The following is a 26,317-nucleotide window of genomic DNA, read 5'->3' on the forward strand; positions in this document are numbered from 1 at the left end:
TAAATATGTTTTCTCTTCCTTAGGATTTTCTTAATCACATTTTTTCTCTAGCTTACTTTATTGTAAGAATACAATATACAATACATGTAACATACAAAATATGTTAACTGACTATGTTATCAGTAGGGCTTCTGGCAACAGTAGGCTATTAGTAGTTAAGTTCTTGGGGAGTCCAGAGTTATATGTGAAGTTTCAACTGCACAAGGGGTAGTACCCCTAATCACCACATTATTCAAGAGTCAACTGTAGTTATGTGTTCAATCAAAATGCACACACCCCACTGTTCATTAAAAATCACTACCAAGCTGGGCGCGATGGCTCACACCTGTAATCCCAGCATTTTGGGAGGCCAAGGCGGGCAGATCACCTGAGGTCCGGAGTTCGAGACCAGCCTGACCAACATAGAGAAACCGCGTCTCTACTAAAAATACAAAATTAGCCGGGCATGGTAGCGGGTGCCTGTAATCCCAGCTACTCGGGAGGCTGAGGCAGGAGAATTGCTTGAACCCAGGAGGTGGCGGTTGTGGTGAGCCAAGGTCGTGCCATTGCACTCCAGCCTGGGCAACAAGAGCGAAACTCCGTCTCAAAAAAAAAAAAAAAAAAAATCATTACCAAAACTATTCTGCTGTATTACTCCATAGGATGATGTAATGTAAATTACTTCAATAAAAGACATCAAATCTCACATTTTAAAATACCTGAAAATTAGTTTCTTTCCATCCAGGTTTCTTGGCTAGCATCCTCACTAATGCCTGGCATGGCATTTCAGTTCGGTCCATTAGCTCAACAGCCTTGAAGTAAAATAAGAGAATAAGAGTTTAAGGGTTAAAGATTACTTCCAAAGGAAGAGTAAATACCAAAGTCAAGTAAGTGGTTACCTCTGAAGAAAGGAGTGGAATAGAACTGAGGAGGGTTACTGAGGGAGCTTATATAGCTTCCGCTGTTATGCTTTATTTCTTTGTGTTTTTATGTCTATAATGCTTTATTTCTTAAGCTAGATGCTTGGTATATGGCTGTTAAATTAGTATCACTGAACGTTTATCTCACATTTCAGGAATTCACAAATAGTTTGCTCCATGCAAAACAATAGTTTTCATTTGCCTAGTGTGTGGCAGAAACTGCTTATACGTATTTTCTCTTCCTTGATTTTCCTAAAAACAGCAAAGCAGAATAGATTCGAAGTTCTAAAGTACTGAATATCAAAGATGCACAAACTAAGATCTAAACCCAATGGGCAGCAGACGCAGGACTGGAAGGCTTCTGCCATAAGTGACAGTGCTCTTGCAGTGTTTCTCCTTACCCTTCCTCATTAGAATCACCCGGTATATGCCAAAATGAACTGCCATGCTCCTTTACAAAACAGGTTTTTGAGAGGTTTTCATACCAATGGATAATGTCCATTCTACCAAAGAATCATGATGATAAAGGGGAGAAAAAGTACTGGATGAGGGGTGGTTTAAGTAGAGCGACCTATTTGCCTAGGAAGTTTATGAGCAAGTACCATAGTTAAAAAATTAATCTAAGCTGGGCTGGGCCGGGCACAGTGGCTCATGCCTGTAATCCCAGCACTTTGGGAGGCTGAGGCGGGCGGATCACGAGGTCAGGAGATCAAGACCATCCTGGCTAACATGGTGAAACCCCGTCTCTACTAAAAATCCAAAAAATTAGCCGGGCGTGGTGGTGGGCGCCTGTAGTCCCAGCTACTCGGGAGGCTGAGGCAGGAGAATGGCGTGAACCCAGCAGGTGGAGCTTGCAGTGAGCCAAGATTGCGCCACTGTACTCCAGCCTGGGCAACAGAGCAAGACTCCGTCTCAAAAAATAAAAAAATAATCTAAGCCTTATAATTCAGAATAAGAATCTAATTTTCTTAAGTATTAAGTCATGAGCTTATAAAGGCCATAGAATACTGATGTTTAAAGATAGCAAACACTACACAGCTACAAGAAATAAAAAGTCCCACCTCATCTTTAATGCCATAAAACGTGTTCACCAGTTATAAAACACAGCAGTTAGGACAAATCCTTCATTCATCAATTTCGCTGCTTCCATATAATCTAATTTTCTTTCACACTCAATTCTTCCCTATGCACTACCTTCTGGAACTCTTCCATACAAGCCAGCCTTTCTTTCCAGTTACTGCTGTCAAGAAGCTGTATACAGGTAGGGGGAAGAACAGCTGAAGCTTTTTCTTCACATACTTCTATCTGTAAGATACAAAAACATATTAGAATTAGGAATTGCTTAAGGGAACAGATGACAAGAACGTAAACATACTCCAGCCAAAACTAAAAGAATACTCCCATAGGTATGCTATAGTTTCTGAGGCTTCTATTATACTTTGATAAAGGAGATTGTCCAAGGCAGTTTCAATAAGCTAAAAAATATCAATTAACTCTATGTTGTAGAACCCAGCAAAGAACTCCAGTCTTCTCATTGGTCTCACTTTGCAGGGTTCATGATTTTCAGGCTCAGTGTGTTAATACTGACCGAGAGCTCAGGCTCCACTATTTCTTTAGTCTCCAGTCCTTTCTTGTTCTTGGTTCCAGTATTCCCTGCGCCTCCTGGTGCAGCTGGTTTCCCCTTTTTTGGTGGCCCACCAGCCTAAAAACAATTTAAAAAATAAAAATTAAACCACCTAAGGATTTAAAATAGTGGAGTTTTTTATTTTTATTTTTTTTGAGACAGTGTCTCATTTTGTTGTCGAGCCTGGAACGCAGCTGCACAAGCTCTGCTTGCTACAGGTTCAACCTCCTGGGCTCAAGGGATCTTCCTTCCCACCTCAGCCTACTGTGTAGCTGGGACCACAGGCATGTGCTACCATGCCTGGCTAATTAAAAAAAATTTTTTTTGTGGAGACAGGATTTTGCCATGTTGCCCAGGCTGGTCTCGAATTCCTGGCTGCAAGAGATCCTCCTGTCTTGGCCTCCCAAAGTGCTGGGATTACAAGCATGTATCACTGAACCCGGCCTAACACAGTGGTTTTTAAACTTTTATTGAGTCACACACTCCCTTAAAAATTTGATTAAAATGAGGGATTACCCTAAAATAAACATTTTTTGTACCTACAAAATTTAGCAGTTTCAAGGTCAGACAGAAGCCCTGAAGACCACCCATGGGGTAATCTGTAGACCCCATATTAAAAACTCGAATTTAGAATTAATGAGATAAATGAAACAGAAGTGATGGCCTGAAATTATACTACATTTACAAATTAATTTGAGAATGACATCCTGATACCTTTATTTTTTTTACATTTATTTGGGTTTTTTTTTTTTTTTTTTTCTGAGACAGGGTCTTGCTCTGTCATCCAGGCTGGAGTGCAGTGGCCTGAACACGGCTCACTATAGCCTTGACCTCCTGTGCTTAAGCGAGCCTCCCATCTCAAGCAGCCCTCCCATCTCAAGCAGCCCTCCCATCTCAGCTTCCCAAGTAGCTGAGCACAGTAGTTCACACCTGTAATCCCAGCACTCTGGGAGGCTAAGGATCCCTTGAGCCCAGCAGTTTGAGACCAGCCTGGGCAGTATGGCAAAACCCATCTCTACAAAAAATACAAAAAAATTAGCCAGGTGTGTTGGTGTATGCCTATAGTCTCAGCTACTTGGGAGGCTGAGGTGGGAGGGCTGCTTGAGCCCAGGAAGTTGAGGCTGCAGTGAGCCATGATCATGTCACTATACTCTGGCTTGGGTGGCAGAGTGAGACCCTGTCTCAAAATAAATAAATTCATTCCACTCCAGTTTTCAAAAGTCCCAAGATACAAAAGCAGAATATGTACAGGGGAAAAAGTCACAAGAAAGTAGTATATTACAATGTACACAGCAAATGATAACTGTATTATGGCAACACACATCACCATTCACATTGTTCCTTCTACCTATTTTGGATATTTGTTATGAAATGCCCCAAACCTAAAAAGAAAAGATAAAATGAAAGAAGACCAAATTAGTCTTCAACATCCAGACCTGTTCTGAAACTAATGTTATCTTGAATATATTCCAATATTGTAAGTTGTATTTAGCAAAACTAAGTATACTAGTTTTTAACTAAATGGAAACCTGTAATACTTACCATGTCATATCGACAGTATGGTTTTGCTGGTTCACAGTAATAACCCCATAAAAGGATTTGCATTGTAACCCTAAAAATGGAAAATTCTGTACTCTTTGATTAACTAGGATACCTCTTCTGGATCTTTCTCTGTAATAGCATTCTCTATATGGAGAGATACTTCAAATAACAAATCTCCTACTATTCTTTTTGTTGTTGTTAACAGACATCAATTTTTATTTATTAATTGACAGATTTATCGAGGCTGGGCGTGGCGGCTCACGCCTGTAATTCCAGCACTTTGGGAGTCTGAGGCAGGCAGATAATTTGAGGTCAGGAGTTTGAGACCAGGCTGGACAACATGGTGAAATCTCATCTCTACTAAAAATACAAAAATTAGCCAGGCGTGGTGGCAGGTGCCTTTAATCCTAGCTACTCAGGAGGCTGAGGCAGGAGAATTACTTGAACCAGGGAGGCAGAGGTTGCAGTGAGATGAAATCGTGCCACCGCACTCCAGCTTGGGGGATAAAAGGAGACTCTGTCTCAAAAAAAAACAAAAACAAAAACAACAACAACAACAAAACCAACCAAACAAAAAAGACAGAATTATCATTCTACATGATAGCTGGCTCAGTGGCTCACGTGCTGCTGATATTGTCCTACTTATCTTTTTCAGAATGGGAATAGAAGGAGGTTGCTCCCAGCATTTTAATTTTTAAGATAATTCCTCTTAATAAGAGGTCAGCCAGCATGAACATGGAAGGGTTTAAAGAGGTAAGAGGCAAGTGGGTTACAGCAAGAAAATCTGGACACATCTTTTAAGGTTTTGGGTCCAGATAATTGTCCAGAGAAACAGGAACTAGTGAGAAAGGAGAAAATAGCTGCCGATTTCCTGTTCTAGAATGCCAAGGAGACAGCATAATGTGAAAGAAAGTAGAGTCTGTAACTAGAGGTACTCAGGGTAAATCCCAGCTCTGCCACTCTATGCATTCCACAAACAGATACCCGGTTTCTACTATATGCCAGAAACTATTCTATGCATGGAGGATCAAGCAGTGACAAGATCTCTATCCTTTAAAAGCTTACAGTATGGTGTGGGGATACAGTAAACAAACAATCAAATCAACAATAAAAATATCAGAGCATGTGTAAGACACAAACTCACTGAGTCTTAGTTTCGTTTTTTGGAAAAAGAAGGATAATGAATACCTACCTCAAGAGTTGTTACAGTGATTAAATGACATTATAAAGGCAAAGTGTTTCATAAAATGATGCTCACCAAATATCAGTTCTCTTCCCCTAACTCCATGCTGAGTGGTTCAAGATGGGGCTGGCGTGGGGAAGGAGAGTTAAACTTTTTGCATCTGCAGCAGATAACTCTCACTCTTAAGAGAGTCCACAGGACACATGCTCATTAAAAGAATGCCATAATTGCCACTAGGCATTTGCCCCACTTCTATACTGTACAAAGGTGTAAACACCTGGACTGGCATGAAGACTCAGTGATGTGATCCATCGGCATTATCAGTAAAATGACCAATTGGTATTATTAGTTATTAATGTTAAGTGTGTTGCCACATTTTATTTCATTATTTAATGATACTTTCTGATCCTTTAAAATATACTCCTCCTGGCTGGGCGCGGTGGCTCATGCCTGTAATTCCAGCACTTTGAGGGGCTGAGGCAGGCAGATCAACTGAGGTCAGGAGTTCGAGACCAGCTTGGCCAACACGGCAAAACCCCATCTCTACTAAAAATAGAAAAAATTAGCTGGGCATGGTGGCAGGTGCCTGTAAACCCAGCTACTCAGGAGGCTGAGAATCGCCTGAACCTAGGGGGTGGAGGTTGCAGTGAGCTGAGATTGTGCCACTGCACTCCAGCCTGGGTGACAGAGCAAGACTCCACCTCAGAAAAAAAAAAAAAAATACTCCTCCCTTGCATATGCAGTAAAATGATTTTTGACAAGGGTACCAAGGCGGTTTAATGGGGAAAGGACAGTCTATTCAACAAATGATGATGGAAAAACTGAATATCCACATGCAAAAAGAATGAAGTTGGACACCATATATAAAAATAAAGTCAAAATAAAGACATAAATGTAAGACCTAAAACTATAAAATCTTTAGAACAAAATAGAGGGCAAAAGCATAAGCCTGGGGGCAGTGGCTCAGGTTTGTGATTCCAGGAATTTGGGAGGCCGAGGCGGGAGGATTCACTGAGCCTAGGAGTTTGAGACCTGCCTGGGCAACACAGTGAAACCCGTCTCTACAAAAATATTAAAAAATAAAAAATCAGCTGTGTGTGGTGGCACATGCTTCTGGTCCCAGCTACTCAAAAGGCTGAGGTGGGAGGATTGCTTGAGCCTGGGAGGTATGCTGTGATTGTGCCATTGCACTCCAGCCTGGGGAACAGAGTGAGACCTTGCCTCAAAACAACCCAATTCAAAAATGGGCAAAGAACTTGAGTAGATATTTTTTCAAAGAAGAACTATAGAACTACAGATTGCCACCTGCACATGAAAAGATGCTCAAGGCCAGGCTTGGTGGCTCATGCCTGTAACCTCAGCACTTTGGGAGGCCAAGGCAGGAGGATCACTTGAGGCCAGGAGTTCAAGACTAGCTTGGGCAACACAGCGAGGCCCTCTATAAAAAATTTTTAAAAATAAGCTGGGTATGGTGGCAAGTCCCTGTCATCCTAGCTACTTGGGAGGCTGAGTGAGGAGGATCACTTGAGCCTGGGAGTTCCAGGTTGCAGTGAGCTATAATCGCACCACTGCCCTCCAGCTTGGACAACAGAGCAAGACCTTGTCTCTAAAAAATATAGAAAATAAAAACAAAGTAGTCAAATTCATAGAAACAGAAAGAAGGGGCTGGAAGAAGCTGAGAATGGGAGGATAGTTAATTGATTCATAGAGTTTCAGTGTCAAAACATGAAAAGCATTACGGCAATGGATTGTGGTGATGCTGCATGCATAACATTATAAACATACTTAATATTAATGAACTGCCCATTAAAAAGAGTTAAGACAGACCAGGCACGGTGGCTCACGCCTGTAATCTCAGCACTTTGGGAGGCCAAGGCGGGTGGATCACCTGAGGTCAGGAGTTCAAGACCAACCTGGCCAACATGGCAAAACCCCATCTCTACTAAAAATACAAAAATTAGCCTGGCATGGTGGCAAGTGCCTGTAATCCCAGCTACTGGGGGGCTAAGGCAGGAGGATCACTTGAACCTGGGAGGCGGAGGTTGCAGTGAGCCAAGATTGCATCACTGCACTCCAGCCTGGGCAACAGAGCGAGACTCCATCTCAAAAAAAAAAAGTTAAGATAGTAAACTTTATGTTAAATTGACAAAACACACTTCTGTGCCTTCATCACCATTTTTATCTCTATTAAAGCTCCAAACAGCTGAATTTATTGCTGGAATATCTTATCTTCATTAACAGATTTTCTGCTATATTTTTAATGTGGCCAATGAATTCATTTCTCAAACAAAATAATTTTAGAGGAACAACCATGAACCTGAGACTCAGACCCTTCCTTACTAACTTCTATTTTTAAATAATCTATTAACCTTAGCAGCAGGTGCCTTTTTTAGAGGTCCTGGTTTGGGTGCGGAAATGTCCTTTGTGTCCTTATCTCCTGCAGCCCCTGAAGCAGCAGTCCTTCCAGGCAGAGGTTTGAATTCCTTCTTATCAGCAGCTAGTCCAGCTTTCTTACCATGTATCAGTTCTACCTTTTCTGAACATTCTTTGATCTGGAGAATGAAAGTGAGATGAACATCATTAAGCCCAACTTTGAAACACAACCACTACGTTATTACATTTCTAAACCACAACTACACATAAGAATTCAGAGAAATGGCCAGGCAAGGTGGCTCATGCCTATAATCCCAGCACTTTGGAAGGCCGAGATGGGTGGATCACTTGAGGTCAGAGGTTTGAGACCAGCCTGGCCAACATGGTGAAACCCCATCTCTACTAAAAATAAAAAAGTTTAGCTGGGCGTGGTGGCAGGTGCCTGTAATCCCAGCTACTTGGGAGGCTGAGGCACGAAAATCATTTGAACTCAGAAGGCAGAGGTTGCAGTAAGCTGAGATTGTGCCACCGCACTCCAGCCTGGGTGACAGAGTGAGACTCATTGCCAAAAAAAAAAAAAAAAAAATTCAGAGAAAAAATTTCCCTTTCAACAAAGATAAATTATCTACACTTTTTTGGCAGTAGACAGGCATACGTACGATATTAATCTTACATTTTATTTCTTTACAAATTAGAATTGTAATAAACTTAAAATGACCACATTGTTTATGGAAGACATTCACATATAAGAAGGTAATTTTCTGGACCTTAGAAATAAATTTATCTCACAGAACTGTTTTCACCTTCTCTACAGATTGGTCACTCAGCTTTTTTTTGGTTATAATTTGAAAGCTATTTCTACAATTATCACCATCATAGCCTGGAATGAAACTTAAATTCTCAAAAGCTAAGTTTTCAAACTCTAGGTCTGAACTATCAGTGGAGGATGAAATAAATTTCCTGAGGTGATATCAGCATTTTTTTCTTAATAAAACAACAGACAAAACTGAAGACAAAAAGTACCAGACAGCATCCTCCAAAACTTGTTTCAATTATGCATTTCTTTCCTACTATAAATGGCAATTTAAAAAAAATCAAGAACGCCTCATCAAAACTACCAGTACTCTATAACTGTCAAGAGACAAAGCCATGATGCAAAGAGACAGGACTGTTGTCCAATTTCAGTCCAATCCATTACTAACCTACCTTATCAAGCTTGAGTTTGTCCACATCAGCTAAGAATGGGTTTACTGCTTTCTCGCCAACCACCTTCAAAGCAGTACCCAATGCTTCAAATGCGGCATCTCTGACTTCAGGAGCAGAATCATTGATGTGCTATAGTCCAGAAGTAAGCAAAATGATATTAATGCAAGGTATTTTAGGCATTACTCATTTTAATTCAGACTGATGGTTGCTAGATAAAGAATTTGCTTTTTACAATTTACTGGAACTAAGTATAGCTTTCCTTGTGCCAATTGACAGTTACTCTTTCAAAAATTCTTTTTGGGCCAGGCACAGTGGTTCATGCCTGTAATCCCAGCACTTTGGGAGGCCAAGTTCGAGACCAGTCTGGCAAACATGGTGAAACCCCATCTCTACTAAAATACAAAAACTAGCCGGGCGTGGTGGCACACGCCTATAATCCCAGCTACTCAGGAGGCTGAGGCAGGAGAATTGCTTGAGCCTAGGAGGCAGAGGCTACAGTGAGCCAAGATTGTGTCACTGCACTCCAGCCTGGGCAACAGAGCTAAACTCCATCTCAAACAAAACAAACAAACAACAAAAAACAAACAAACAAACAAAAATTTTTCTGGGTTAAGGAAACCCTTGGTAATCCATTTAGCAAATAAGTACTTCCTTTTCCTCTTACCCTCTATCTAAAATAACTCACTCCCAAATGATCTTCAAATACTCCACATTTGATGCCTATGCTTGGCCAGATTCAGCTGAACACCAGTATATGGGACAAGTAAGAAACAAAATGTTTAACAGTTAATGGAATCACAACACTAACTTGTGCTTTCTTTCAAGAAGAGGAACACAGGAGAATTTGGATTCAGTTTCCAAGCTGCAAAGGCTCTGCTCCTCAAAAGATCATAACCTCTATAGTCTGAAAGTCAAGTAGTCACTGTACATAATTTGCAGGAAAAGAATCTTGCCTAGGTATAAAATATTCCCCCAATTTCAAAGAGAGTCTGTACCTTAAGTAGTGCAGCACAAAAGGGCTTTAGCAAGCTCTTTGGCAGGGTAGAAGCAGTGCAGTGGCGGAAACTTCTTGCAATAAAAAGAGATGTCTGCTGCTTGATGGTTGGATTTTTATTATCCATTACTGCTAAAACATCCTCACTGATGTTCTGTAGTGTGGTCTTTAGAAAGAAAATGTGGTTAATGAGCTTTTTTCAATTGTAAAGAACAATCAAAATATTATATTGACAAACTTTACTTCAGATAAAACTACAAACTCATGCTGTCAACTTACAGTAAGGAAGATTGCATCAATTGCCTCCTGCAGGGCTTGTACCACTTGAGGTTTCTTCTCTTTGAATTTCTCCAAGATGGTTGGCACAACCTGTAAAAGTGAATGGCTAGCACATTATTCAGCAACAAAGAGGAATGATATATTGATATATCCTAGAACATGGCTGAACCTTAAAAATAGTATGCTAAGTTAAAAAAAAAAGCCAGTCACAGGCTGGGCACAGTGACTCATGCCTGTAATCCCAGCACTTTGGGAGGCTGAGGCAGGTGGGTTGCTTGAGGCAAGGAGTTCAAGACCAGCCTGGGCAACAGAGTGAGATCTTGTCTCTACTGAAACAAACAAAAAAAATTAGCCAGGTGTGGTGGTATGTGCCTATGATCCCAGCTACTTGGGAGGCTGAGGTGGGAGGATCACTTGAACCCAGGAGGTCAAAGCTGCAGTGAGCTGTGACTGCATCACTGTATTGTAGCCTGGGCAACACAGCAAGACCCTGTCTTCCAAAAAAAAAAAAAGCAGTCACAAAGACCATGTATTGTATGACTCCATTTACATGAAATGTTAAATCCACAGAGACAAAAAAGTAGATTAGTGGTTGCTAGAGTCAAGGGCAGGGAGCAGCATGGGGAGAGACTGTTAATGGGCAAGGGGTTTCTTTTTGGGGTGATGAAGATGTTTTGGAATTAGTGCTGATGGTTATGTAACATTGTGAATATTCTAAAATCACTTTAAGAGGGTAAATTTTATAGTATGCAAGTTTTATCTCAATAAAACTTACTTTCTAAAAAACCACCTTGTCTCCACCAAAACAAACCAATAAAGCAAACATTTAAGTGGAATAAAAAGTCATTTCCTTTCTTGAAGGACATCGTATCTTATGCCGGAACAATGAAGAATTCTCATTCTCTCCCACTATGGCAGTGCTTCTCAACCTATTTGCCGCCTCTGCTCTGTCACCTACATGGGAGTGCAGTGGGATGAACATGGCTCACTGAAGCCTCGGCCTCCTGGGCTCAAGTAATCCTCTCATCTCAGCCTCCCGAGTAGGTAGGGCTCAGGTATATGTCACCACACCTGCTATTTTTTTTTTTAATTCTTAATTTCTTGACCATTTCCCTGTAAATATAATTTTTTATTTTATTTTTTGTCGAGACGGGGGTTTCTCCATGTTGCCCAGGCTGGGGAAGAAAATTTCTAAGGTCCAAAGGACACAGCAAAGCTCCATGGCATCCAAAAACAAGAAATAATTGTTTTCAAGATTTCACGGAAGTGGTTATAGACTACTTGGTATAGTCCAAGGACTATGGTTCCCATGGAAAAATACAAGACTTTTTAATACTAGTTATAAACTTGAAAATCAAGATATTTTAATGTCTATAAAGCTAACATTCACTTTTATAAATATTGCCAAAAAGTTTGTAAACATTTAAAGAAAATAAAGCCAAGTCACTAACATGCTTGATACTAAACACCGCATATATTATAGTATTAAGGTGGGGGAGACCCCAAACTACAGAGCAATAGAGACATTCTTTAACCAGGACAACAAACTGAAACAAAGCCAGAATCAGAACTCAAACTGGAAAGCCAGTTAATTATCCAACCATAATTTGGTAAATTAAAATGAATTCTAGGCCGGGTGTGGTGGCTCAAGCCTGTAATCCCAGCACTCTGGGAGGCTGAGGCAGGCAGATAGCTTGAGCTCAGGATTTCGAGACCAGCCTGGGCAAGGTGGCAAAACCCCATCTCTACCGAAAATACAAAAAGTAGTCAAGCATGGTGTGGGGTGTGCCTGAAGTCCCAGCTACTCAGGAGACTGAGGTGGGAGGATCACCTGAGCCTAGGAGGTTAAGGCTGCAGTGAACTGAGATGGTGCCACTGCACTCCAGCCTGGGTGACAAAGTGAGACCCTGTCTCAAAAAAAAAAAAATTAAAATTATTCTCTGAACTGATATTTAAGTGGTGTAGGAAAAAATTGTTTTTTATCTTGAAAAATTATTCCCAATATAAAAGTGTAAAATATCCTACTAAGTAACATAAAATTGATCAAAATGGCATATACACATCGATATTATATAATATTGATTGCTATAAAAATAGATTTTAATTTTATTTCAATTTATGATGTATATGTCTAAGGGTTTTACAGACCCTTATTTTTATTTCCCTAGTAATAAGCCAGTCATGATTTATTTTTATTTGGTAGTGCCTTCTTTTTCTTCAGTTAAGTTCTCTGAGATTATTTTTAATGCTATGAGTAAGCAAGCTCCAAATACCATAGCTCATGTGAGGCTAGGTATTAGCTTCACAATATAAAATGGACACATGACTAGGGACTATTAGGAAACCCCTAAGTCAGTCTAGGGAATCAAATGATGAAGTGGCTAGCAAGCTAAACTCTAAAGATCAATAAGGTCAATTTTTAGGATGCTGAGCCATTCTTAGTAATGCAGACCGGGTTTAGAGGCCAAAGGACAGATGCCACAGTTAAAGAAAACATCTTAATTAAAATTATTACCAAATTTGATTGGAAACAAACTTATACAAATAGTAAGTCAACAAATGTCTCCAGTCAGATTTTCTTTGAATAAGTAAAACGGAGATAACCTATATAAAATATATACCATTGTAACCTATAAAAAATGTCTCAAATATGTAAGTAAATTATATATTAAAATAGGAAAACACTGTAAAACACATTTTATATATTAACCTCACAGTTTTACATTTCTAGTTTTACATTGCCTTTCTGACTCTCATTTTCATTCTGGTCCTGGTCGTTACAAGTTTTGTTTCATCTTGTTATGATGTGTATAATGTTGTAAGAACAAAGCAAGATACTAGTAAGTAAATAAGTAATAAGCAAATAAATCAACTCAACTAAGTACTTTAGGCCTAGTGCCTGACTTTCTACATAAGGCCTATAAATTTTGTTACAACTGACATCTACTGAAATTTCTAAGATATATCTATGCTGAATATTAACAAAACAGAGAGAAATTTACTTTGTACAATATATACACATCTATGCCAAGGAGTTGTTTTAAAGCAAACAGCAAACTAGGCCTACCATTTTTGATAAATTTTGTTGATCTGTATCTAAAAAGGAGTGTTACTTACATGTCCTGCATATTGTCCAAATTTCTTCCTTAGCCCAACAGCCAGGCCAGTAAGACATTTTGCTGCCAAAGCCACCAACATGACATTGGTGTCCTTTCCAACAACCTACAAAGCGGGTAAAAAGGAAAACAAAATAGTCACAGCCATGTAGAAGGGTATTGAAATTTTATTCTCAAAAGAACTCTGAGGCCGGGTGCAGCGGCTCACACCTGTAATCCCAGCACTTTGGGAGGCCGAGGTGGGTGGATCACCTGAGGTCAGGAGTTTGAGATCAGCCTGACCAACATGGTGAGACCCTGTCTCTACTAAAAATACAAAAATTAAGCAGGCATGGTGGCAGGCACCTGTAATCCCAGCTACTTGGAAGGCTGAGGCAGGAGAATCACTTGAACCTGGGAGGCGGAGGCTGCAGTGAGCCGAGATTGCACCATTGCACTCCAGCCTGGGCAATGCAGCAAGACTCCATCTCAAAAAAAAAAAAAAAAAGAACTCTGAAAGCTCTTATGCTAACATATGACCAATTTTATTTACTACAACAGAGGAGAAATTCTTCTTTCATTGTATCGAATTTGGGCGCTTCCCTTCATTATGTTTAGTCTTCTATCTTAAAGTTCTACTAATAAAACATAGATAAAACCACAACATCAAATTGCTCACTATCCAGTAGTGGCAGTCTGGGCTGTCAGCACTGTTCAACTGTGCAGGAAATGACCCTGATAATGGCAGAGAGACGAGAGGTCTGCTGACTTTGCTTCGGGACAAGGAAAATGAAAAGGCAATGTATCTCTGAAAGACATCACAGGGCAACAGCTCTAATATTCATAACCAAGAAGCACCAGTACAAACGGCTGCAGGTACCTTCAGGAAGTCCATGGGGACTCTAAATTGTGAATGCTACTGCATTCTTCTGAGAACCATTCTTGTGAGGGAGCTTCTGGCCTTGAGGCTGCCACTTCAGTCATCTAATGATGGTTAAGCTTCAATTCAGAGTCTCAGTCGATTCTCCTCTAGCACTGCTTATATTACTGCCCTCCTATGCCACAACCCACAAAGCCCAGCACTTATCTAAACTCACGGGTAGTAGCTGCATCTGTGTCAATTTAACAAGATACTGACTACGACTGGGTTCCTTCCTGGTAAGATTTTACTGTGGTACACTGCCCAATCAGTTGGTGTTAAAAAGCTGCTTTATTATATAATAATACAGGCAGTGTGACGTGTGCCTGTAGTCCCAGCTACTTGGGAGGCTGAGGCAAAAGGATCACTTGAATCTGGGAGGCAGAGGTTGCAGTGAGTGCAGATCGCACCACTGCTCTCCAGCCTGGGTACCAGAGCAAGACAGACAGACAGACAGACAGACACACACACAGACACACACACACACACACACACACACACACACGGCTGCTTTATTTATAAATGCACACACACACACGGCTGCTTTATTTTTAAATGCCCCCAACTCTTCTTTTTTCACTCTTTTCCCAGTAAGAGTAATGCCTCCAATCTACTTTGAATTTTATCTAGTCCCTACAATCTGGTGTTCCATAAGCAGAATGCTTTATTCTAGATTCTCTGCATTAAACAACTCCTAACATGCAACATGAAAGAAGTTCTACTTGGCACTTATATGCACTCCTTAAGTGCTGAGGAATAAGGATAAAGAAATTAACATTTATTGAAAAAACAAATTAGGCACCAAAATTTTGTAGGCACTTTATAATCCTTTTTAAGTTTAATTTTCACTCAAACCCTATGAGGTAAGGACTATTATTATTTCAACTTTGCAGATTCACAGCCAGGCGTGGTGGTTCACGCTTGTAATCTCAGGACCTTAAGAGGTTGAGGTGGGAGGATCGCTTGAGCCCAGGAGTTCAAGACCAACCTGGGCAACATAGCAAAACCCTGTCTCTACCAAAAATAGAAAAATTAGCCAGGCATGGTGGCATGCGCCTGTAGTCCCAGGTACTCAGGAGGCTGAGGTAGGAGAATCTCCTGAACCTGGGAGGCGGAGGTTGCAGTGAGCCAAGATCATACCACTGCACTCCAGCTTGGGTGACAGAGCGAGACACTATCTCAAAAACAAAAAAAACAACAAAAAAGTGCAGACTTCAAAAAGATTTTTTTTTTGAGACAGAGTCTGGCTTGATCTCAGCTCACTGCAACCTCCCCCTCCCAGGTTCAAGCGATCTTCCCACCTCAGCCTCCCGAGTAGCTGGGACTAAAGGCACATGCTACCACACCTGCTAATGTTTCTATTTTTTGTAGAAACAGAGTTTCTTCATGTTGCCCAGTCTGGTCTTAAACTACTGGGCTCAAGCAATCAGCCCACCTCGGCCTCCCAAAGTGTTGGGATTACAGATGTGACCTACTGTACCCAGCCAGATTCTAAAAATTAAATAAAGATTAATGTGCTTACAGTCAGGTAGTTAGCAAATGGTAATGCTGTGTGATTCAAACCCAGGTCAATTCTGACTCCAAAGTTTTTGCTCCTTTTATTAAGTAAAGCATGTTCTCCCTTTCAACTTGTGTTAAGTCCACTTTCCTTAGGAGAGGATGAGATCAGGGTCCTAATAAACATTTTGTTAAATCTCTAATTACTGTAAGTCTATGGAGAAAAAAATTTTCCATTCATTTCTGTATTGAAATCACTATTGGTATTTATAAATGTTCTGATTATTTTTCCTTACCAAAATACCTCTCAGATATGATTTAGATGCTAGGCTTTATATTTAGCATCTAAATGTATATTCTAGGAATGGACATCAAAAACATGTAAGATCCCATTCCAACAAATTCTAGTTCAATGAATCTGGGATGAAATTTGGACATCAGTATTTTTATATGGCTTAAAGGGTGATTTTGTCATATGGGTTCAGTTAAAAAACTATCATTCTATTCCTTTCTTAGAAGAATACCTCTCCCTATCCATTGTTGGAACAGTAACCAGTGGGAGCTAGACTCTAGACACTCATGATCTTAATGTATAGTATTTAAGAAGATACTGTGAATCTGTTAAATTTCAAGATTGCAAAGGCTCAAATAAACTTATAAGTGAGCAATGGACCAGATACCTAATACAATACCTGCCTGTCACACTCATTGACACTCATTGTTTATTCCCATAAACAAGTTATTCTCAACTGGGAAATGAGAGTAGGGAAGATGGAGAAGTGTTTATTTTTAAGAAAAGTAACATATGAGGGGGGACTCCATTTCAGAGGTAAGAAAAACAATGACTTCTGTCTTTTCAGTAATTTCTGTTCTAGACCAGGGAATGGAAGCTTTAGCTCATAATCTCAATATAATTTAAACAATAGGAAATCTTGTACAGTTTTAAGTGCTGTCACTTTTCTCATAAATTGAGGCCTACAGTATTAAAACAAAGTGCTTTAAGTAATTATCAATTGGTATTTATCTTTAACTAGAAATTAAAGCCACTAGTTAATAATAACTAAAGCACACCGTTGACAGAGGAAAGGAAACAAATTAATGAAACCCATTATGAATTACTGTGTTTAGAAAACTATGATGAAAACAAGCAATAATTAAGGGGGGAAAAGTAGAAAGAACAAGTGAAAAAAGATTAATACCACATAGAAGTCTAAAGATTATATAAGAAAGCACTTCGAAAATCCAAATCTTAATGTAAAGATAAATAAATTATATATATATAAAAAATCAAATGTCCATAGGCATAGGCACATGACAAAATCAAAGAAGCGATGAGCTGGTAGGGAGGCATCTTATAAATAAAAGAACTATAGGCCAGGCGCAGTGGCTCACGCCTGTAATCCCAGCACTTTTGGAGGCTGAGGCAGGCAGATCACTTGAGGACAGGAGTTCAAGACCAACATGATGAAACCCTGTCTCTACTAAAAATTAAAAAAAAAAAAAAATTAGCCGGGCATGGTGGCACGCGCCTGTAATCCCAGCTACTCGGGCGGCTGAGGCAGGAGAATCGCTTGAACTCAGGAGATGGAGGGTGCAGTGAGCTGAGATCGTGCCACTGCACTCCAGCCTGGGTGACAAAGCGCAACTCTGTCTCAAAAATAAATACATCAATTAAAAATAATAGAAAAAAAGAACTATAATCTGTGAGAACAGGAAAGCCCACAGAATATGCTAAATCAGGTGACAACTCAAAACAGTTTAAAAATAATTTCAGGAATATCATAAGAAATTTTAAAGTTAATGCCTTTTTACTACTTTCATTAAAGGAAAAAAATTGAGAAATTAATGGGATTACTTGATTTATACAATACAAAGAAGAGATAATTATGGAGGGAAAAAGGATTGGTCTGTAATCTATTCTTCAATCTCACCCTCTTTTTTCCATTTCACCATTTCCCCACTTTTGTTATGTTTCTAGGAAGTCAACATAATACAAAGTTTGTGTGTACATATAACTAAAATCAAATACAAAAAATAAAATGTCAGCTGGGCACCATGGCTCATGCCTGTAATCCCAGCACTTTGGGAGGCCAAGGAGGGTAGATCACCTGAGGTCAGGAGTTCGAGACTAGCCTGGCCAACATGGTGAAACCCCGTCTCTACTAAAAACACAAAAATTAGCTGGGTGTGGTGGCAAGTACCTATAAATCCCAGCTATTTGGGAGGCTGAGGCAGAAGAATCACTTGAACATGGGAGGCAGAGGTTGCAGTGAGCCGAGATCGTGCCACTGCACTCCAGCCTGGGCAACAATAACGAAACTCCATCTCAAAAAAGGAAATAAAAAAAAAATAAAATGTCTCTGTCACTACTTAAGGCAAAAAGAAAAGAAAATGTCGTTTCAGGTTAATTTTTACAACTGAAGTTAACTTTTCATTGTTTTAAATATTTTAGCCACAAAATTCAGTTTCTTTTTACTTGTTTGTGGTCTTTGATTCCCTCCACCCCACCATGTGAAAAGGGAAAGAAGTTTCTACTGCTACCCTAGATCTCTCAGAAATCTATTGTCTGTCTACTCAAATATAAAATCCATGATGCTCTCTCTTTATATAGTACAGCAAGAGATTATATTTACATTCACAATGCCAATGGAAACCACAGAACTGTCTTTGTGTGAGAAGCTAATATCCTTAGAAAATACATGTAGAAAACACATAATATTAATGATAAGGAAAAAGAAAAGGTTTTCTTTGACACATCGAGAATTCAGCACCAGAGCAATAAGATTTCTAATTAATAATCAAATGCTGGAAGAATTGACAGAGAATCTGTAGCTCTCTTCATATGCCACTGGAACCTGACTTTCTCTGTCTCAGTGCCCTCTACTATTCCCCTTCCCATTCTTTCCTCCCAGGTTCCAGGTTGGTAAAACTCTTTTTCCCCTAGGGCAACTCTCTTTTAATTTATTTTACACGAGTGTAACTCTTCAAGATGGAAAATTGATGACTGAACAAAGATTTCACAAATCATATCTCTGCCTCCAAGTCCCACTGAAGGAAAGCCTAGGAAGGTTAACTACTAGAATATAGTTGATCCTCATCATTCACGAATCCATATTTGCAAATTCACCTACTTGCTAAAACTTGCTTATAATCCCCAAATCAACACTCATGGTACTTTCCTGGTCATTTACACACAAGTTCAGAGCTGTGAACATTTTGTGTTGTCTATTGTGCACATTCCCAGCTGAGGTAGACAAGATAACACTCCGCCTTCTTGCTTTAGCTTTTACACTATAAACAAGTGTCTTTTTCATGGTTTATTCAGTGCCATGTTTTTGCATTTTTGTGTTTTTTGTTGGTGTTCTTGTTGTTTAAAATGGCCCCTAAGTGTAGTGCTGAAATGCTGTCTAGTATTCCTAAGTGCAAACAGGCTGTAATGTACCTTAGGGAGAAAATATACGCATTAGGAAAAGCTTCAATCAGGCAAGAGTTACAGTGTTGTCGGCCAAGAGTTCAATGTTAATGAATTAACAACATATATTAAATACGCTATCTCCAAACAGAATAAAACAAAGTTATGTACTGATTGATGGAAATGTTGTGACCAAAGGGTTGCAGGATCCTAACCCTGTATTTCTCTTAGAAGCAATGATTCAATGTTCACTAATTTAGTGTTCGCAGTGGCTTTACAGAATATAACTACTACAAGTAATGACTTAGATGTGCGTATAATTAAAGATCAACTTCCTCCCCTCACCATTGTAATCCTCTGTAATTTCAGACTGAGGAAGCAAACAAAACAAAATTTTCATTCTTGCTGTATTCAAGAAGATGTTTTCAGAGTTTGTTCTTAAGCACTATAATCATATCCACAGTGTTTGATCTATACTTACAGTTTTCATAAAAAGTTACTACATACAAAATGTCCACCAGCAGCATTCAACTTGCAATACCAAAAGATTATTTCCTAAAAATGTTTATCTCTTACTTAGTACTTGTCTGTTTCAGAACTGACCACATATTCCTATACTCTTTACTTTACATACTGATACAAAGTAGTGTGTTATCATTTGCTATCTTCATGTTTAATATTTGTCCAATTAAATACAGCTAACTTAAATAGCTCATCCTACAGAATTATAAAACTGGAAAATGTAGTTCTAGATCAGCAACTCTCTTTTCCTAGAGAGTTACAGAAGCTATCAAATAGCATACCTAAAGTCAAAGTGACAAAAAACAAAGATTGAAAATGAAACTAACCCACAACAGGAATTTAAAACAACCCTTTAAAAATGTATGTCTGTAATTCAAATACCATCAGTAATGTTCCTTAAGTGGCAATGTATGTGTAATTAAAAAGATGACTGATGAGAAATTCAAAGGCCTGATCGCTGTTATAATACCAGTACTGAAAGTCCTCATATTTACCTTCTTTAATGCTTTTACTAAATCTGCATAATCGCCAGCTTCCAGTTTGGGGTTTTTTATTAGTACTTCTACAGACTCCAGGGCCTCTTTTCTCTCTTGCCATTTTTTTGCCTCCTGCAAGATACAATATGAGTCATTTGTAACAGAAAATAAGAGAGCGGAATAAAAGTCTATTTATTGCACTCTGCTAATTCAAAGATACATAATTTTTTAAAAAAATTATAAAACTGGCCGGGCGCAGTGGCTCACGCCTGTAATCCCAGCACTTTGGGAGGCCGAGGAGGGCAGATCATGAGGTCAGGAGATCGAGACCATCCTGACTAACAAGGTGAAACCCCATCTCTACTAAAAATACAAAAAATTAGCCGGGCGTGGTGGCAGGCACCTGTAGTCCCAGCTACTCGGGAGGCTGAGGCAGGAGAATGGCATGAACCCGGGAGGCGGAGCTTGCAGTGAGCCAAGATCGCGCCACTGCACTCTAGCCTGGGCGACAGAGCGAGACTCCGTCTCAAAAAAATAGTAATAATAATAAAAAATAAAACTGTGGAGGCAATCAGAACATTTTGTTCATATATATAAATTTTTGTTCATATATAAAAAGTATTTTCATAAGATGTTATAACTAAAGTAATATAATAAACAAACAATGCCATAGACGTTTCATTCTCATTTTCTAGGCAAACGTTAGTAAGCAGATGTCAAACAGAAAACATTAATAGAAAGCATTTCTAGCCCACCCATCTCACAGCAGCACAATTACAGGAGAGGAATTTCTACACTGACAACATTAAAAAGACCAGAAAAGAACAATCACATAACCAACAACCCACTACTACAGTGGTGGTTGGGATAAGACTGTGTTTCTCAACTGGGGATGATTTTGTCTCCTAGGGAACTTCCGGCAATGTTTGAAGACATTTTTGATTGTCATGACTTAGGGAGATGGTATTACTGACATCTAGTGGATAAAAGCCAGAGATGCTGCTAAACATCATACAATGCACAGGACAGCTGACAAAAAATGTCAACAGTGCTAAGGTCAAGAAACCTTGGGGTAAAGTAGTGGCAGTAGAAACGGAGAAACGGGAGGAATCCGGAGCTCTTTAGTGTTAAAAACCAGAGAGAAAATTAGAAAAAGGAAGTCAAGAATGTTCCGGTTTTATGGCAAGACATGTTTTAAAAAAGTGCTATAATATATATATGTACAAAGTAGTGTGGGAGCAAAGAGGAAGAAGCAACTAACTCACTCTACTAGGGAAGATATGGGATGGAAGGGGGTGCATCAGGCAAGGGCTCAGCAGAGTATTCTAATTCTATTCAAGTAATTATTTTACAAGAAATAAATGAAAGAAGTTTAAATATTACTTACAATTTTGTCATAAAAGTCTTTGGGAAGTTTGGAAAGGATTTCTACAGCTTCTAAAAGCTCATAAGCATCTATTTGTGGCACCTCATCACCATCATCACCACCTTTAAGGAGAAAAACAACACAAACCTTAAAAATGCTTAGAATTGTTTTACTTATCAGTTATCAGTCCTTTCACAACCCTGATGAAATTTTAATAGAGAAGGGACCAGAGTTATTAAAGCTACATGCAACTTATATTTTATTAAAGGCAATCCTACAAAATATGCCTAATGAACACAGATTCTCGTGGCAGTGCCAGTTCTTGCTAATTTTTGCAGAAACCAGTGTTTAAAATTGGCTTACCTCCTTCAGCATCTCCAGCAGCAGACTGTTGTTGTTCCAATTTAGCTTCTAGTTCTTGTTGGGAACGAAGAAATCGAGTAGGTCTAGGAGCACTTGTTGGCAGTTTGACCCATTCTTCTTCTAGTTCTTTCAACTGTAAATGTCATATAATATTTAAATAATATCTGCATCTCCACCATTAGTTAACATACTTAATACTTACATTTATTGACATATCAGGACCCAATTTCTTTCTTTTTTTTTATTGGAGACAGAGTCTTACTCTGTCACCCAGGCTGAAGTGCAGTGGCATGATCTTGGCTCACTGCAACCTCCACCTCTTGGGTTCAAGCAATTCCCGTGCCTCAGCCTCTCGAGTGGCTAGGATTACAGGTGTGCACTACCACATCCGGCTAATTTTTGTATTTTTAATAGAGACGAGGTTTCACTATGTTGGCCAGGCTGGTCTTGAACTTCTGACCTCAGGTGATCCTCCTGCTTCAGCCTCCTAAAATGCTGGGATGACAGGTATAAGCCACCGTGCCTGGGCTCTAATTTCTTATTTATGTGGCTCTACCAGGGCAAACAAGAAAGATTCATTCATTCATTCATTGAGAGACAGGGTCTCAACTCTTTTGCCCAGGCTGGACAATTTTGGCTCACTGCAGCCTCCACCTCCCCAGGTTCAGGTGATCCTCCCACCTAAGCTTCACGAGTAGCTAGGACTACAGGCTGTGCTACCATGCTTGGCTAATTTTTTTTTTATTATTTGTAGAGACAGGGTTTGCCATGTTGCCCAGACTGGTCTCGAACTCCTAGGCTCAAGTGATCTGTCTCCCTGGGCCTGCCAAAGTGCTGGGATTATAAGTGTGAACCACTGCACCAGCGGAAGAAAATATATAATTAAATTTTATTTCTTTTACAGCATAAGTCAAACCAACTTGAATTTACTATAAGGAAGACGTATGCCTAAGCACTAAGAAAGAACAGTAAGTCCCACTTTTTAAGACACTCTCATTAGTTCATTAATTCAGATACATTTACATCATCAGAAGAGTCTCCAAAACCAATTGTAATAAAAAGCCAGAAAGAATGTACTTCACACAGATAATAAGTTCTGCCACCCAAGAGAATTGCAGAGAAAGTTAGCTATGCTCAGAAAAGCTGATTTCAAAATTAAGAATGTAAAATAATTATTTTTAAGGACAGAATATCAACAACGATAGGAAGAAAATATTTTCCTATTAACCTTGTGCGAAAGCAACCAGAAAACTTTTTGTCTCACCTGAACAGAGTTTATATTTTGTAATGGGGGTCTCAGAGCATCCCGAATCCATCTGTAAATCTCCACAGCAATTAGTTTGGCTTCATCTCGAACAGCCTTCTCTCGAGACTCAAAGAGTTTTGGCAACACTTTGATAATTGGCTTAAGCAAGATGATTTTGGAACCAAATTCACTACAAGTAAAAAATTGGGAAAAAACTGTCAACATGCAATGCGATTAAATAAAGCATTAGCTTTTCTTCATTCAAACATAGTTCCATATCTACATATTAGAAGAATTATATAAGTTCAGTTTTTTTTAAGGCAACAAAAGAAAAGGAACTCATAACTGCTTACCTACTAACGTGTTGTTCTTCTAAGAATATTATTTAATGTGTAGGTCCCAAAATAATATTACCATTTTTAAACAAACTTTCTAGGTAAGCAGACTAGGAATAATTAAAACCTATAAAGGATCAACATGTTTAATACCCTTTTTTTTTTCTTTTTCAGATGGCATTTTGCTCTTGTTGCCCAGGCTAGAGTGGTATGGCATGATTGCAGCTCACTGCAACCTCTGCCTCCTGAGTTCAGGTGATTCTCCTGTCTCAGTCTCCCAAGTAGCTGGGGTTACAGGCATGCACCACCACACCCAGCAAATTTTTGTATTTTTAGTAGAGATGGGGTTTCACTATGTTGGCCAGGCTGGTCTCGAACTCCTGACTTCAGGTGATCCACCCGCCTCAGCCTCCTAAAGTGCTGGATTACAGGTGTGAGCCACCACGCCCAGCCTAATACCTCAAATATGTATGTATATACATATAAAAGCTTACAAATATAGTTTATAAATATTTACATGAATGAAATCTACTTTTAATAAACCTTTGATAGCTCCTATAATTAAAGTGATTCATTTACCTAGATAGATCACAAACCCTGGCAGTATTTTGTTCCTGACTTTGTGGCCATCACACTATAACTCTGGGCATCTTAAATCTTTCTTTACTTCAGTTTTCTATGGGGAAAATGTTGCATTTTGACTTCTTTCAAAAAGCATATTTGGCCAGGCGCAGTGGCTCACACCTGTAATCCCGGCACTTTGGGAGGCTGAGGCAGGTAGATCACCTGGGGTCAGAAGTTCAAGGCCAGCCTGGCCAACATGGTGAAACCCTGTCTCTACAAAAATACAAAAATTAGCCAGGCACGATAGTGGGCGCCTGTAATCCCAGCTACTTGGGAGACTGAGGTGGAAGAATCGCTTGAACCCGGGAGGCAGAGGTTGCAGTGAGCCGAGATCGCGCCACTGCACTCCATCCAACCTGGGCAACAGAGCAAGGCTCCGTCTCAAAAATAGAATAAAATTAAAAAAAAGTGTGTTTAACCTTACATATCTGTCATAGATTACATTTTCAAGTTCCCAACTGGCCAATTTTAGCTATCTAATGTCACTATTAACATTTGTGAGTATCAGATTCTGGAGCAGGAGAGATTTATTTATGAAAGAACACTGAAATTTTGTATGAGTAGTAGGACCCAAATTATTATTTATCTATTATCTAATGTGCACAAATTTATCTCATGTGAGCAAATGCAACAAAATTACTCAGTAATAGCTACTAGTGTACTCCAACGATTTTTTTTTTCTTGGTTTTTGTTTTTAGTTTTTTGGAGACAGAGTCTCACTATGTCATCCAGGCTGGAATGCAGTGGTATGATCACAGCTCACTGCAGCCTCGACCTTCCCTGCTCAAGCTATTCTCCAGACTCAGTCCCCCAAGCAGCTGAGACTACAGAGGTGCACGACCATGCCCGGCTAATTTTTTTTTTGTATTTTTTGTAGAGACGGGGTTTCTCCTTGTTGCCCAGGCTGGTCTTGAACTCCTGGGCTCAGGCAATCTGCCTGCCTCAGCCTCCCAACCCAAAGTGCTGGGACAATACAGGCATGAGCCACTGCTCCTGGCCTTAATTATTATTATTATTTTTGAGATAGTGTCTCACTCTGTTAACCAGGCTGGAGTACAGTGGCACAATCATAGCTCACAGCAGCCTCACCCCCTGGGCTCAAGTAATCTTCCCGCCTCCTGAGTAGGTGGGACTACAGGCACAATAAAAAAAGAATTTTTAATAAGATACCTGGCTATGTGATATAGTTTAAGTACAAATATCATGAGAATAACCTACATAATCTCTAAGATTTCCTTTAAAATGCTTTTATATTATTAAAAAAATTACATTTTAACTTGGCTCAGCTGACCTTTAAGATTAAACAAAAAATAAGAAATTATAGTGGCAATAAACCATTTTGTTTTAGGGATATTTAACATGGTGCCTGAAGAACCTAACATTTGAGATTTCTTAAATCTTCCTATATATTATTACTGTTTCATCTGAATCTTTTTTCTCTATCCTGGCCTCCTTCTGTAAGAAAAAAAAGATGGAGCAAGTCCACATGGAAAATAGACACCTTAATAAAATAAAACCTAATTTTGATACTAAACGTATTACTATAGAAAACACAAAAGGGTACTAGAAACCTGTTTTAGGTACCACAAATGTTTCTGGTCACCTGAAGCTCTCACTAACAAAGCTTTAGCAAGCTCTGGAACCCAGGATCAAGCAGTTTGGCCTCAAGGTTCTTGAGGGTCCCAGAGAGCTACCTAGTTAAACTATAGATTCTGAAATGCTTTAGGACAAATAAAGAACCACACAGGGATGGGACTACATAACAACATCTATGAAGAAAACACGAGATATACGTAACTTGTTATTTTCCTACCCTTATTCTCCCAGTTTAGCTAAAAAATGAAATAACCAGAGTACACAGCACTCCAGACTAGAAACTTTTAATTTAAAGGTAGAAGATTATAGGCCAGGTGCGGTTGCTCATGTCTGTAATCCCAGCACTTTGGGAGGCCGAGGTGGGATCACTTGATGCCAGGAGTTCCAGACCAGCCTGACCAACATGGTGAAACCCATCTCTATTAAAGAAAAAAAAAATTAGCTGGGTGTGGTGGTGCTCACCTGTAGTCCCAGCTACTCAGGAGGCTGGAGGCACGAGAATCGCTTGAACCCAGGGGCGGAGGTTGCAGTGAGCTGAGATCGTACCACTGCACTCCAGTCTGGGTGACAGAGCGAGACCTTGTCTCAAAAAAAAAAGATTACAGTATTTTTTAAAATTTAGACATCACTAAGGACACAAAAGATTTATTGATATAAGCATAGTTCTGATAACTAAGATGAGTCACTAAATTTCTAAGATAATAGAATGAGCATACTGTTTACTACTCAGAAAAACATCTGCTTGCTATATTGTAATAGGCTAGAA

At 39.4% G+C, this 26,317-nt stretch overlaps 1 protein-coding gene across 8 annotated transcripts in view; it reads right to left on the minus strand.

Moving 5' to 3' along the window:
• CKAP5 (cytoskeleton associated protein 5) overlaps window positions 1-26,317 on the minus strand; it is a 102,429-nt gene that overhangs the window by 44,525 nt on the left and 31,587 nt on the right. For all 8 annotated transcript variants that reach the window (XM_019037172.4, XM_019037169.3, XM_055354808.2 and 5 more), the window contains exons 5-16: window positions 23,015-23,186; window positions 21,751-21,883; window positions 21,409-21,509; window positions 20,040-20,153; window positions 13,218-13,322; window positions 10,101-10,190; window positions 9,823-9,987; window positions 8,828-8,956; window positions 7,618-7,800; window positions 2,488-2,601; window positions 2,094-2,204; window positions 699-791 (exon numbers count right to left, since the gene is read on the minus strand). In XM_019037172.4, the coding sequence (XP_018892717.3) occupies window positions 699-791; window positions 2,094-2,204; window positions 2,488-2,601; window positions 7,618-7,800; window positions 8,828-8,956; window positions 9,823-9,987; window positions 10,101-10,190; window positions 13,218-13,322; window positions 20,040-20,153; window positions 21,409-21,509; window positions 21,751-21,883; window positions 23,015-23,186 (1,510 nt within the window). The remainder of the gene's footprint in view (window positions 1-698; window positions 792-2,093; window positions 2,205-2,487; window positions 2,602-7,617; window positions 7,801-8,827; window positions 8,957-9,822; window positions 9,988-10,100; window positions 10,191-13,217; window positions 13,323-20,039; window positions 20,154-21,408; window positions 21,510-21,750; window positions 21,884-23,014; window positions 23,187-26,317) is intronic.

This window comes from Gorilla gorilla, chromosome 9 (assembly GCF_029281585.2).
Source record: "Gorilla gorilla gorilla isolate KB3781 chromosome 9, NHGRI_mGorGor1-v2.1_pri, whole genome shotgun sequence".
NCBI classification, from domain to species: domain Eukaryota; kingdom Metazoa; phylum Chordata; class Mammalia; order Primates; family Hominidae; genus Gorilla; species Gorilla gorilla.